This window comes from Somniosus microcephalus, chromosome 4, assembly GCF_052327205.1.
Source record: "Somniosus microcephalus isolate GS21.2 chromosome 4, FLI_Smic_1.0, whole genome shotgun sequence".
Classification (NCBI taxonomy): domain Eukaryota; kingdom Metazoa; phylum Chordata; class Chondrichthyes; order Squaliformes; family Somniosidae; genus Somniosus; species Somniosus microcephalus.
Window position 1 is genome coordinate 138,801,815 of NC_140990.1, and position 15,351 is coordinate 138,817,165.

Sequence of the window (15,351 nt, forward strand, 5' to 3'; positions counted from 1 at the left end):
GTGACCTGTCAGTATATAGGATGTTGTTCTCCCTGGTACAGGGAGGTCACCTGTCAGGAATTTGGGATGTTTTTGCCTTTGGTACTTGAATGTCACCTGTCAGTAAATTGGGATGTTTGTGTCTCTTGTACAGGAACGTCACCTGTCAGTAATTTGGGGTGTTTTGTGTCACTGGTAAAGGAAGGTCACCTGTCAGTAAATTGTGGTGTTCCTGACTCTGGTAGAGTAAGGTCACATGTCAGTAAATTGGGATGTTTGTGTCTCTGGCACAGGAAGTTCACCTGTCCGTAAATTAGAATGTATGAATCTCTGGTACAGGAAGATCACCTGTCAGTAAATTGGATCGTTTGTGCCTCGGGTACGGGAAGGTCACCTATCAATAAATTGAGATGTTTTTGTCTCTGGTACAGGAAGTTCACCTCTCAATAAATTTAGATGTCTGTGTGTCTGGTACAGGAAGGTCACCTGTCAGTAAATTGGGATAGTTGTGTTTTAGGATGAGGAATGTCACCTGCCTGTTAATTGGGATGTCTGTGTCTCTGGTACAGGAAGGTCACCTGTCAGTAAATTGGGATAGTTTGTTTCTCTATTACGTTCAGGTTGCCAGTCCCGTTCATCGTTGTCTTTGTTCCCCATGATTACACCTCTATCAGCTTTTGAGTCTCATCTTTATACTAAATTATTGATGGTGAATATTTGATAGGTATAAGGTTTAGATATACATGATCTTGGGATATGGGGAACACTGCCAAAGCAGCAATTACTGCTAATCGCTATATTACGTTGGATTACATCTGATATACAGCACAAAAAATGGGCCTTTCCACTCAACCTTCCCATGCCAGCATTAATGCTCCCCTCGAGCCTCCTCCCATCTTTCCTTATCTAACTCTCAGCATAACCCTCTATTCCCTTCTCCCTGATGTGCTTATCTCGCCTCTCCTTAAATGCATCTAAACTATTCACTTGAACCACTCCCTGTGGTAGGGATTTCCACATTCGACCACTCTCTGGGTTCGAAGTTTCTTCTGAATTCCCTATTTCATTTCTTGCTTACTTTCTTATATTGATGCCCTCTGCTGGTGTTCTTACTCACAAATTGGAAAACTTTCTCTGTACCTATTCATTCAAAACCTTTCATCATTTTAAAGACCTCTACTAGGTCACCAGTGAGCCGCCTTTTTTCAGGAGAAAAGTGACCCAGCCTGTTCCTCCTTCCCTGGTATACACTCGCATTTATGCTATCACCATGTAAATCTTCTTTGCACCCTCTCCAGTGCCGCTATATCATTTTTGTAATATGGCGACCAGAATTGACCAGAATCCAAGTGTGATCTGACCAAGGTTCGAGTCAAGCCGAGCATAACTTCACTACTTTAGAAATATAGAAAAATAGTTGCAAGGGTAGGCCATTCTGCCCTGGGAGCCTGCTCCGCCATTCAATATGATCATGGCTGGTCCTATATCACAATACCATATTCACGCTCTCTCCCCATACCCCTTGATGCCTTTGTGCCTAGAAATCCAGCTATCAATTCTTAAACATAGATAGGTTTCTATCACCCTCTCCAGTGCCTCTAATCATTTTTGTAATATGGCGACCGGAACTGACCAAAATCCAAGTGTGATCTGACCAATGTTTGATACAAGTTGAGCATAACATCACTACTTTGCAATTATATCCCTCTAGAAATTAACCCTAGTGATTTGTTTGCTTTTTTATATGGCCTTGTTTGCTACTTTTAGTGATTTATGTATTTGCACTCCGGGATCAAGTTGCTCCTCTACCCCACCCAGAGTTGCACCCTCCAAGTGATAAGGGACCTCCCTATTCTTCCTACCAAAATGTAATACCTCACATTTAGCTGTTTTGAAATGCATTTGCCAACTACATGCCCATTCTTCAAGTTTGTTAATGTATTCCTGTAATATGTTGCAGTCCTCCTCAGTATTGAATATCCCACCAATGTGGTGTCACCTGCAAATTTAGAAATTGTGTTTTTGATTCCAAAGTCTAAATCATGAACATAAATTGTGAAAAATTATCATGAATAATTAGTGTGAATAATTTGTCATGCCGGTACGAAGAGTCGTTTGTTTAGTGTGGGACTGGAGAACATGTAGGCCAGACAAGGTAGGGGTGGGAGGTTCCCGTTACTGTTTCACAATACAGCAATCCAGCAGATTTCATGTCTATTTGATCAGGTGCCAACACACAAATGAACAGATTTATTGAATTCAACTTATATCAATAGCATTGTTTCACAAACTCTAAAGCAGTCCATGGACAATTCTCAAAAGGCAGATTTAATCCTGGGGTTTATACTTTCATTATTTTATTAATTCACCGAGTACATTCAGTGGATATATGACCGCGTGCTTTAACTCCAATCTGAATTTACTCTGAGTCACTGCATAAATAAAGGTGTTGGTGCAAGAACTCAACAGCTGAAGCATATTTCCACTTTCTTGTAGAATAAACTTAGGGTCACTGAAGCCTTTGACTTTATAATCAATTGTAAAACGCTGATAAAAGAAATCTACAACATACGTCATCCACAACAGGATGAAAGTGCCCGAGATGGTGAAGAGTAAGACGATAGACTTTCTCCGGCTCTCCATCTCTGGGTCACTCTGATTCTCTCCATTGCTGTGGGCCCGGAGTCTCCTGCGGGCTCTACTGGCCGTGAGAATGTATCTGATGGTCAGAGCATTAAGCAGGAAGATCAGGAGGAATGGGAGACAAGGGGTTAAATGACGATCAGACCAGTCAAATGCTGTCCATGCAATTGATGTATAACGGATATCCTTCTGCCTGCAATACCACGGGACATTGTTAATTATGTAGATGGGCTCGTGCATAAAATACCAGGGAATGCTTTTAGAACATGCCAGTGCACAAACCGTTCCGATAACAACAGCTGCGGTTTCCTCAGTGCAATATTTTGTTTTCAGCTTCTGGCAACAAATGGCCACAAATCGATCGAAGGTGAAAGCGACCGTTAACCAGACAGAACTGTCTCTGGCTGCATAAATTAACGTAATGCTGAGACTACATATGGGCGTAATGGACAGGAAGCTACCTGGAAAATAAATGCTAGGAATCCGGTTTAATATCACTGCGGTGATAATGACCAAGAGATCCGTCACTGCCATGGACACCAGGTACCGAGTGATACATCTGGAGAGACCGCACCTTCCTCGGGACAGGATCACAATCGCCACTAAATTAACTGTAAAGAGAGACAGAGGGAGACGAAAAGTTACATAATAGACTTCAGTAGAAGTAATATATTGACCGAAACTCTATAAAGTGTCTACAGATCAGACATGATCTCACTGAATTGCGGAACAGGCTCGAGGGGTTTCATGGCTACCTCCTGCTCCTAGTATCCTATGTCCCAGCTTTGATTATTATAGCGATTGGAACTGATATAGATATCCAAATTGGCGCTGAGACAGACTAGAGACCTCCAGTCAATGAAGAAGAATATTTTATCTGATAGGGAAACAAAAGCCATTAAAATAAATGGTAATTCAAATAAGTTAAATGGTTCGATTGTGTAATGATAAATAAAATGAACGATAAAGTAATACAGATAGATTTAAGATAATGAATTGAAAACCACACAAGCATAGTAACAAATAGAAAAAATATCAAAACAAATTTGAAATGAATATTGCACCAATGAAACAGTGATTGTAGAGCTTTGTATTAATGTGACCCATTGAGAGGTCTCAATATATTTGAGCCGCTTCATATTCACAAAGCCAGTCTGTATGAGCCAGCCCCCATAAATAACGGGAAGACGATGACCTGTTAGTCTGGGAATTAGGGCATTGTTTGAAAAATACTATTGTCCAGATCAGCAGGAGATCTGCCGGTCCTTCTTCAATATTCCAATACAATCGGAACTTACATCCCAACCATCTGACTGGGATATTGGTTTAATGTCTCACGGGAGAACCATTGGTCCCGCAATGCAGCGCTCCCTCAATACTCCCTACTTTCAACCTGAACTATAGGCTGAGGGCCTGGAGTGGGACGTTAAACTGATAACTCTCGGACTGAGAGGCCAGAGTTGTACTAACTGAACTATGAACAATCACCTGGAAATAAATACACGATTTCAATGGAAGGGCGCATCAAAGAACATCCAGGGTTAGTGGGAGGTGGCAAATGGAACGATAGTGAAACTGGGGCAGGGAAACGTTCGGATTACATCCGGATTTCCAAATGGACGAAGAAGTAAAAGTGAGCCGGGTATCTGGTGGACAGGAATGGGTTTCCAATCTAACAGAGGAATCCAAGGGCCAGACCTAAGGTTTGAGCATGCGCACTGGGTTGGAGGAAAGAGTTAGAAAGAGCATTCGGAGGGCGTGGAGTTTGCAGCAGAGGAACTCGGAGCAGCTGGTTTGGGAGAGAAGTGACATCAACTGAATGGACGGGAGCAATGAGAGATAAACCGAGCGGATGGGGAGAGCAGGGAGAGATAAACCGAATGGATGGGGAGAGCAGGGAGAGATAAACCGAGCGGATGGGGAGAGCAGGGAGAGATAAACCGAGCGGATGGGGAGAGCAGGGAGAGATAAACCGAATGGATGGGGAGAGCAGGGAGAGAGAAACCGAATGGATGGGGAGAGCAGGGAGAGATAAACCGAACGGATGGGGAGAGCAGGGAGAGATAAACCAAATGGATAGGAAGAGCATGGAATGATAAACCCATCGGATAGGGAGCAGGGAGAGAGAAACTGAACGGATAGGGAGAGCAGGGAGTGATAAATCGAACGGATGGGGAGAGCAGGGAGTGATAAACCGGACGGATGGGGAGAGCAGGGAGAGAGAAATCGAATGGATGGAGAGAGCAGGGAGAGATAAACCGAATGGATAGGGAGAGCAAGGAGTGATAAATCTAACAGATGGGGAGCGCAGTGAAAGATACATCGAACGGATGGGGAGAGCAGGGAGAGAGAAACCGAACGGATGGGAGCAGGAGCCCAGGATGCATGTTCCTGGGGATTGGATTATTAATGAATCCTGTCACTTACTTCATTGTTCTGAATTATCATTGACACGCAGATCTACAACTTACCTTCAGTCAGTTCACTCCTTAAAACCAAATCACAATTTCATTATTTATTGCATTAGATCAGCAGTTGTAATTTAGTGACTAAAACTTTTGAGACATTCAGCCAGGAGCGACATCATTCTGGAATCCAAGTAACTCATTGAATTCATTATTAAATCCGTTATTAAAAATGTTAATGAATGGAAAAAAAAAGAAATTCCCTGTAAGAACTGCAGCCATGTCTATTAATTGATATCCCTTTGTGTTTTCATCGTGTGTTCAATTCTGAGACGGTCAGAGGACCACGTTCACCATCCCCATCTTCCACTCACATTATCCAGGGGCTCTTCAGTTCATTGGTGGGTTTGTCTTAGAACAGATGTGCGGGATTTCTGCATTCTACAGATTGTTACACCTGTTGGCGTTCACTGCTTGTTTCACAGCCGATGAACAGATGAGGAACATAGCTACAGGAGGAGGCCAGTCAGCCCTGTCAGCCTGTTCCACCATCCAATGAGATCACGGCTGTTGTGTAACTTAACTCCATTTACCGCCTTGGCACCAAATCCCTTAATAACCTCACCAAAGCAAAATACTGCAGATGCTGGAAATCTGAAATGAAACATAAAATGCTGGAAATAGTCAGCCGGTCAGGCAGCATCTGCCGAGAGAGAAATAGAGTTCAAATTTTAGGTCGATGACCTTTCATCAGAACTGGAAAATGTTACAGATGTGACAGGTTTTAAGCAAGTACCGAGGCAGGGAAAGTGGGGATAGGAGGGAAGAACAAAAGGGAAGGTCAATGATAGGGTGGAAGGCTGGTGAGATCTCATGACAAAAGGGATTATTGTGCAATGCAAAAGACGTTGGCAATGGAACAAATAAAGGAACAAAAGATGGGTCTAGAGGAGGAGTTAAGGGGTGTGCCAGAATCAGCACCTGCTGTCCGATAAATTGGGCCAAAGGTTATGATCTGAAATTACTGAACTCAGTGCTGAGCCTGGAAGGCTGTAAAGTGCCGAATCGAAAGATGAGCTGCTGTTCTGTGGCATAGTGGTTAGCACTGTTGCCTCACAACGCCAGGGACCCAGGTTCGAATCCAGCCTCGGGTGACTGTCTGTGTGGAGTTTGCACATTCTCCCCGTGTTTGCGTGGGTTTCCTCCGGGTGCTCCGGTTCCTCCCACAGTCCAAAGATGTGCGGGTTAGGATGATTGGCTATGATAAATTGACCCTTAGTGTTCGGGGGATTAAATACGTGGGGTTATGGGGATAGGGTGGGATATGTGTCGGTGCAGGCTCGATGGGCCGAAATGGCCTCTATCTGCACTGTGGGGTTTCTGTGATTCTGTGATTCTGTTCCTCGAGCTTAAGTTAAGCTTCATTGGAACAGTGATAACCTTAAAATTCTGTCCCTAACTAAAATCTATCAATCTGAGTTTTGACATTTTCAATTGACCTAGCCTGAAAAGGTTTTTGGGAGTGCCAGTTCCAGATTTCCACGACTCTTTGTGTGAAGTGCTTCCTGACATCAACCCTGAACGGCCTTGCTTTAATTTTAAGATTATACCCCCTTCTGCTGGACGTCTGCACCAGAGGGAAAAATTATCTGTTTCTACCCTAACAAACCATTTTATCGTCTTAAACACCCAATACATTTTTATACACCGGAATACAAACCACGTTTATGCAACCTGTTCTCATAAGTTAACCCTCTCAGCCCAGTATCATTCTGGTGAATCTGGGCTGCACCCCCTCCAAGGCCAATAAATCCTTCCTGAGGTGCGGTGCCCAGAACTGACCGCAGTTCTTCAGATGTGGTCTAAGCAGAGCTTTAGTATTCCAGCCCCCTTGAGATAAAGGCTAACATTTAATTAGATAATGAATAACTTACTGCAACACTTTACCTGGAACAGCGATAGCTGCAAGGGCAGTGTAGTAAAAGGCATACAGTAGGCCTCTGGGTGGGGAGTGCATTTTCTGTGAGAATCAGCGACGTCTGTTCTGGATTCCACACACGCTCTGTTCGACATTCAAAGGATCCTTCATTATACCTGTTGTCAAACCCCTGAGACACAATTAGATAACATTGTGGCGGAGCCGCCAAGAGACACTGGGCAATCAGTAATGATTCCTTTAACTACCATGTAGTGCAAATGTGGACTGCACCTTTAAACTGTAGGTAGTTTCTTGCATGTTCGCGTGATGACGTCATGGCGTCGATCACGTGACACCCAGTTGGCGCGGATAGCGTGATGACGTCTGACGTCAGCTTCCAGTATTTAGTAGCAGTCTTAGAGAGGCTGTGAGGCTGTACAGACCTGTTTACATCTGCTCCTGTAGTTTTACCAGTTAAGTTGTTCGTTTATTAAACTTGGTTATTTTGTTTCACTGTGTCGAACTTCATTATTCGGATAGGAACTTCCGTTCCTACAACATCAACATTAATGTTAGTTACAGTCATTGAACAAACAAGTTAGGTGGCATTACTATTTACATTAGGTACTTCAGCTTAATGTTACTTACAATCACTGAATAAACAAGTAATGTGTCAAGTTTACCTTTATTTTTAATGCGATAGAATAGATAAAATGGAGGTTACATGGTGTTAAAGGGATGCGCTATGTCCTTTAGGAAAGGAAACCTATTGTTCTTACCTGGTCTGGCTTAAATGTGACTCCAATCCCACAGCAATGTGGTTGACTCATAACTGTCCGCTCAAGGGGTCGAGCAACCCAGGCAGTTGAATCAAACAGCTAGAAAGGAACAAAAGAATAACACTGGGTGGACCTTTGGGCTGTTATCTAGGCATAGAATTCGGATACAACAAAGGCACACCCAGCCCGGCCCACCATGCAAATTCCTCCTCACTAACATCTGGGGACAGGTGACAAAAGTTCAGGGAACTGCCTCATAGACTAGGTCATCAACAGCTTGATAGTCATATTCCCAAAATCATACCCATCAGCTAAGGTCCCAAATTCCTCCATCACCATCCTTGGGTATGTCCTGTCCTACGAGTAGGACAGACCCACCAGAGATGGAGGTACAGTGGTATACAGTAAGGGGGTGTGGCCCTGAGAGTCCTCACCTTGACGTTCTACCCCATGGAAGCTCATGGTTTCAGCTCAAATATGATCCAGGAAACCTCCTGCTGATTACCACCTACTGCCCACTCTCAGCTGATGAATCAATACTGCTCCATGTTGAACACCACTGGAAGAAGCACTGAGGATAGCAAAGGCACAGAATATAAAATAGGTGGGGGATTCCAATGTCCATCTACAAGTGTGGCTCGTTAGAACCACCCCTGAACAAGCTGGCCGAGTACTGAAGGACATAACTATCAGACGGGGCTTGCACCCGGTGGTGAGAGAACCAACACAAGGGAAAAACATACTTAACCTCGTCGTCCCCAATCTACCTGTCACGTTTACATCTATCCATGGCAGCATTGCTAGAAGTGAACACCGCATATTCCTTGTGGAGACCAAATCCCGTCATCACACTGAGGAAAAAGAGTGGGAGAGCAATAGTGGTAGGGGATTCTATCATAAGGGGAACAGATAGGCGTTTCTGTGGCCGTAGATGTGACTCCAGGATGGTTTGTTGTCTCCCTGGTGCCACTGTCAAGGATGTCACTGAACGGCTGCAGGGCATTCTGAAGCGGGAGTGTGAACAGTCAGAGGTCGTGGTTCACATTGGGACCAATGACATGGGTAGGAAGAGGGATGAGGTCCTGCAGCAATAATTTAGGGAGCTAGGCAGCAGTTTAAAGAGCAGGACCTCAAAGTTTGTAATATCTGGATTACTCCCGGTGCCACGCGCCAGTGAGTATAGGAATAGGAGGATAGAGCAGATGAATGCGTGGCTAACGCGTTGGTGCAGGAGGGAGGGCTTTAGTTTCCTGGCTCACTGGGCCTGCTTCTGGGGAAGGTGGGACTTGTACAAGTCGGACGGGTTGCACCTGAACCAGAACGGGACAAATATCCTGGCGGGGAGGTTTGCTAGCACTGTTTGGAGGGTTTTAAACTAACTTGGCAGGGGGATGGGATACAGAGTGGAGCTATAATAGGGGGTGATGTACAGCCAAATATAGAGGATAAAACAAGTCACTGGAAGGCAGAGCAAATATGTAACGGCACAAGGGAGTAGGGCAAGGCTGAATGGCATTTATTTTAATGCAAGGAGTCTTACGAATAAGGTGGATGAACTGAAGTTGTTGATGAACACATGGGAGTATGAGATTGTTGCTATCACGGAGACATGGTTGAGGGAGGGGCAAGACTGGCAGCTCAATATTCCGGGGTATAGAATCTTCAGGCGAGACAGAGGGGGGTGTAAAAGAGGAGGGGGTGTCGCAATATTAATTAAGGAGTCAATTACTGCTGTGAGGAGGGATGATATATTAAGAGGTTCCTCTAATGAAGCCAGAGTGTGAAAGGCTTAGAGGGTGCAGAATTCTTAAAGTGCATCCAGGAGAGCTTTTTGAGCCAGCATGTAGAAAGTCCTACAAGAGAGGAGGTGGTACTGGACCTAATTCTAGGGAATGTGGCCGGGCAAGTGGTAGAAGTGTTAGTAGGTGAATACTTTGGTGACAGTGACCATAATTCGGTGAGATTTAAGGTAGTCATGGAAAAGGACAAGGATGGACCGGAAATAAAGGTTCTAAATTGGGGGAAGGCCGATTTTAATATGATAAGGCATGATCTGGCCAATGTGGACTGGGATCAGCTACTTGAAGGAAAATCCACATCGGAGCAATGGGAGTCTTTCAGAAAAGAAATTTTGAGAGTACAATTTCAACATGTTCCCGTAAAGGTCAAGGGTGGGACCAACAAGGCCAGGGAACCTTGGATGTCAAGGGATATACAAGAATGGATTAGGAAAAAAAAGGGGGGCTTTTGGCAGATACAAAGAACTAAAGACAGAGGAAGCCCTAGAGGAGTATAAAAAGTGCAGGGGGATACTTAAAAAAGAAATTAGGAGAGCGAGGAGGGGCCATGAAATAACACTGGCAAGCAAAATAAAGGAAAATCCTAAGGTGTTTTATAAGTACATTAAGAGCAAGAGGATAACTAGGGAAAGAGTAGGGCCCATTAGGGAACAAAGTGGCAATCTGTGTGTAGAGCCAGATGATGTAGGCGGGGTTTTAAATAATTTTTTGCATTGTGTTCACTATGGAGAAAGACGTAGACATAGAAATCGGGCAGGGGGACGGTGATATACTTGAACATATTAGCATCGAGAGGGAGGAGGTACTAGCGGTTTTAGCGGGCTAAAAAGTGGATAAATCCCCAGGCCCGGACGAGATGTATCCCAGGCTACTATGTGTGGCAAAGGAGGAGATTGCAGGGGCTCTGACACAAATTTTGAGAATCTCTCTGGCCACAGGGGATGTGCCAGAGGACTGGAGAACAGCTAACGTAGTACCATTATTCAAGAAGGGTATTAGGGATAATCCAGGGAATTACAGGCCAGTGAGCCTAACATCAGTGGTAGGGAAATTATTGGCAAAAATTCTGAGGCCCAGAATTAGTCTCCACTTGGAGAGGCAAGGATTAATTAGGGATAGCCAGCATGGCTTTGTCAAGGGAAGATCATGTCTGACCAATTTGATTGAATTTGTCGAGTGGGTGACTAGGTGTGTGGATGAGGGTAGAGCAGTGGATATGGTTTACATGGATTTCAGTAAGGCTTTTGATAAAGTCCCGCATAGGAGACTGGTCAGGAAGGTAAGAGCCCATGGGATCCAGGGTGCCTTGGCACATTGGATCCAAAACTGGCTTAGTGGCAGAAGGCAGAGGGTGATGGTCGAAGGTTGTTTCTGTGACTGGAAGCCTGTGTCCAGTGGGGTACCGCAGGGATCGGTGCTGGGTCCCTTGCAGTTTGTGGTCTACATTAATGATTTGGATGTGAATGTAAAAGGTATGATCAATAAGTTCGCAGATGACACGGAAATTGGTGGGGTGGTAAATAGCGAGAAGGGAAGCCTTAGGCTACAGGACGATATAGATGGGTTGGTCAGATGGGCGGAACAGTGGCAAATGGAACTTAACCCTGAAAAGTGTGAGGTGATGCATTTTGGATGGACAAACAAGGCAAGGGAATACACAATGAATGGTAAGACCCTAGGAAAGACAGAGGATCAGAGGGACCTTCGTATGCATGTACTTAGATACCTGAAGGCAGCAGAACAAGTGGATAAGGTGGTTAAAAAGGCATATGGGTTACTTGCCTTCATTAGCCGAGGCATAGAATATAAGAGCAGGGAGGTTATGATGGAGCTGTACAAAACGCTGGTAAGGCCACAGCTGGAGTACTGTGTGCAGTTCTGGTCGCCACACTATAGGAAGGATGTGATTGCTTTGGAGAGGGTGCAGAGGAGATTTACCAGGATGTTACCTGGGCTAGAGCGCTTCAGCTATGAAGAAAGACTGGACAGGCTGGGGTCGTTTTCCTTGGAGCAGAGAAGGCTGAGGGGGGACCTGATTGAGGTGTACAAAATTATATGGGGCATGGATAGGGTAGATAGTAAGGAACTTTTCCCTTAGTAGAGGGGTCAATAACAAGGGGGCATAGATTCAAGGTAAGGGGCAGGAGGTTTAGAGGGGATTTGAGGAAAAACTTTTTCACCCAGAGGGTGGTTGGAATCTGGAACTCACTGCCTGAAAGGGTGGTAGAGGCAGGAACCCTCACAACATTCAAGAAGCATTTGGATGAGCACTTGAAATGCCATAGCATACAAGGCTATGGACCAAATGCTGGAAAATGGGATTAGATTAGACAGGGCTTGATGGCCGGAGTGGACGCGATGGGCCGAAGGGCCTCTTTCTGTGCTGTATAACTCTATGACTGTGTGACTCCACTGTTCTGTGTGACACTTCGACCGCACTAAGCGCGATAGATTAAGCAAAGATCAACAAGCTCAAAACTGAGAATCCATGAGGGGCTCTGGTCCATCACCAGCAGCAGAATTTTAGAGAAACATAGAAGATAGGAGCAGGAGTATGCCATTCGGCCCCTCGAGCCTGTTCTGCCATTTAATGAGATCATGGCTGATCATCCAAATTCAGCACCCTGTCCCTGCTTTCTACGCATATCCCTCGATCCCTTTAGCTTTAAGAAATATATCTAACTCCTTCTTGAATATATTTAATGAATTGACCTCAACTGCCTTCTGTGGTAGAGAATTCCACAGGTTCACCACTCCCTGGGTGAAGAAATTCCTCCTCATCTCAGTCCTAAATGGTTTACCCCTTATCCTTAGACTGTGACCCCTGGTTCTGGACTCCCCCACCATCGGGAACATCCTTCCTCCATCTTGTCCATCTAGACCTGTTAGAACTTTACTCATACATCATTCCTGCCATCCCAGGTATCAGTCTGATGAATCTTTGCTGCACTCTCTCCATAGCAAGAGCATCCTTCCTCAGATAAGTTGACCAAAACTGCACACAATACTCAAGGTGTGGTCTCACCAAGGCCCTGTACAACTGCAGCAAGACATACTTGCTCCTGTAATCGAATCCTCGCTATGAAGGCCAACATATCATGTGCCTTCTTAACCACCTGCTGCACCTGCATGCTTACCTTCAGCGACTGGTGCACAAAGACACCCAGGTCTCATTGCACTTCCCCTTTTCTCAATCTATTGCCGTTCAGATAATAATCTGTCTTCCTGTTTTTGCCACCGAAGTGGATAACCACGGATTTATCCATATTATACTGCATTTGCCATGCATCTGCCCGATCACCCAAACAGTCCAAATCATACAGGAGTTCCTCTGCATCCTCCTCACAGCACACACGCCCAACCAGCTTTGTGTTGTCTGCAAACCTGGAGATATTACATATAGTTCCCTCGTTTAGTTCATTTATATATATTGTGAATAGCTGGGGTCCAAGCATCGATCCCTGTGGTACACCACTAGCCACTGCCTGCCACTTGGAAAAAGACCCATTTATTCCAACTCTCTGTGTCCTGTCTACCAACCTGTTCTCTATCCAAGGCAGTACCTTACCCCAATCCCATGCGCTTTAATTTTGCACGCTAATCTCTTATGCGGGAGCTTATCGAAAGCCTTCTGAAAGTCCAAATCCACTGGTTCTCCCTTATCTATTCTACCAGTTACATCCTGAGAAAATTCCAGTAGATTAGTCAAGCACGATTTTCCTTTTGTAAATCCACGTTTACTTTGTACGACCCTGTCACTGTTTTGCAAGTGCTATTGCATCTTTTATAATGGACTCTAGCATTTCCCCCATAGGATGTTCCCAATGGTCAGGGAGTCCAGAACCAGTGGACACAGTCTAAGGATAAAGGGTAGGCCATTTGGGACAGAAATGAGGAGGAATTTCTTCACCCAGAGACTAGTGAACCTGTGGAACTCTACCACAGAAGACGGTGGAGGTCAGTTCATTGAATATATTCAAGAAGGAGTTGGATATATTTCTTAAGGCTAAAGGGATCAAGGGGAATGGGGAGAAAGCAGGGACCGGGTACTGAATTTGGATGATCAGCCTTGATTGCATTGAATGGCGGAGCAGGCTCGAGGGGCCGAATGGCCTGCTCCTGCGCCTATCTTCTATGATTCTATGTTTCCCTCTCATTGGACCCTATGTTCCCCAACATCTCTGGGAGGTTATTTGTGTCTTCCTAGGTGAAGACAGATGCAAAGTATGTATTTAATTGGTCTGCCATTTCTTTTTTGCCCATTATAAATTCCCCTGATTCTGACTGCAAGGGGCCTACGTTTGACTTCACCAATCTTTTTCTCTTCACATATCTATAGAAGCTTTTACCAGTCAGTTTTTATGTTCCCTGAAAGCTTACTTTTATAATCTTTTTCCCCCTCTTCATTAATCCCTTTGTCCTCATTTGCCGAATACTAAACTGCTCCCAATCTTCAAGATTTCTGCTTTTTCTGGCCACATTATATGTCCTGTCCTTGGATATTATGCTATCCCTAATTTCCCTTGTTAGCCACGGTTGAGTCAACTTTTTATTTTATTTTTATGCCAAACAGGGATGAACAAATTCTGTAGTTCATCCATGCGACCTTTAAATGTTTGCCATTACCTATCCACCATCAACCCTTTAAGTAACGTTCCGCAATCCATCCTAGCCAACTCATGCCTCATTTCATCGTAGTTTCCTTGATTTAAATTCAGGACCCTAGTCTCTGAGTCAACTACATCACTCTCCATTTTAATGAAGAATTTTATAATATTATGATTTCTCCTCCCCAAGGGGCTTTGCACAACAAGATTGCTAATTAATCCTTTCTTGTTACATAATACCCAGTCTAAGATGGCCTGATCTCTAGTTGGTTCGTCGACATATTGGTCCAGGAAACCATCCCGTATACACTCTAGGAATTCCTCCTCCACAGTATTGTTACTAATTCCACTACAATCTGTAACCTCATGGCGTGGCATATGCCTGACGATTTATCACCATCAAGTCTGGTCATCAATCCTGGTTCAATGAAGAGTGTAGAAAAGCATGTCGAAAAGCATCACCTTGCGTACCTGACAATGAGATGCCAAACTGCTGAAGCTACAACACTGGATTACAAGCATATGAACATAAGAACATAGCAGCAGGAGTTGACCATTGTGCACCTGAGCCTGATCAGCTCCGAGTAACGCGCCTCAGGAAGGATATGTTCGACTTTTTGAGTCAATCAGTTTGACCACTCCGAGTTCTTGGACAAGGCACAAATAGGCAGCAGCCAGAATGTTTGAGCAATAAATCAGATTTATTAAACTTACAGCATAATCAATAATTAACATTAGGCGATAGTAATGAATCGCTCGCAGCTCTTAGTTTCTGGAGCCCTTCAGACACAGGCAACATCGTCGCAGGTCTGCTCTCTATCTTCGCAGCAAAACTCTGTGTGAAACTGTTCTTTGAATATCGAGGTTTTAACCCATTCCTTATCAACAGTTTGGATGGCCAGTGTCTATATATGGTCTTTAACAAAATCACCTTTGGTTCTAATGGTCAAAATACCATTGTCACTCAGGTTAATGCTAGTAACATGGCCATTCCTTTTCCAGTACATTTCAATTAACCCTGTTCTGCTGTCGTGTTATTTTGTTAATAGCTTTTCACCCCAGTGGAATTTACCATATCCCTTTCATTTCATGCCTCAAGCAGTACAAGGCCTTTCTCTACACCAGGGTCCCAGCTCATTTCAGCGCTGTTTCACTAGTCTTGACGTATCCAAACTATCTCACTTTAATCTACCAGATAAATACCTTAACTTCCATGATCTC

General features: G+C 44.4%; 1 protein-coding gene across 1 annotated transcript; it reads right to left on the reverse strand.

The window, feature by feature from the left end:
- Nucleotides 1-2,331: 2,331 nt before the first annotated feature.
- Nucleotides 2,332-7,044, reverse strand: LOC147119837 (putative G protein-coupled receptor 139). Its single transcript, XM_085984157.1, has 2 exons — nucleotides 6,975-7,044; nucleotides 2,332-3,233 (listed from the first exon to the last, which is right to left on the reverse strand). Exons 1-2 carry the CDS (start codon nucleotides 7,042-7,044, stop codon nucleotides 2,332-2,334), a joined length of 972 nt encoding a protein of 323 aa, XP_085840283.1.
- Between the last annotated feature and the right edge of the window lie 8,307 nt (nucleotides 7,045-15,351).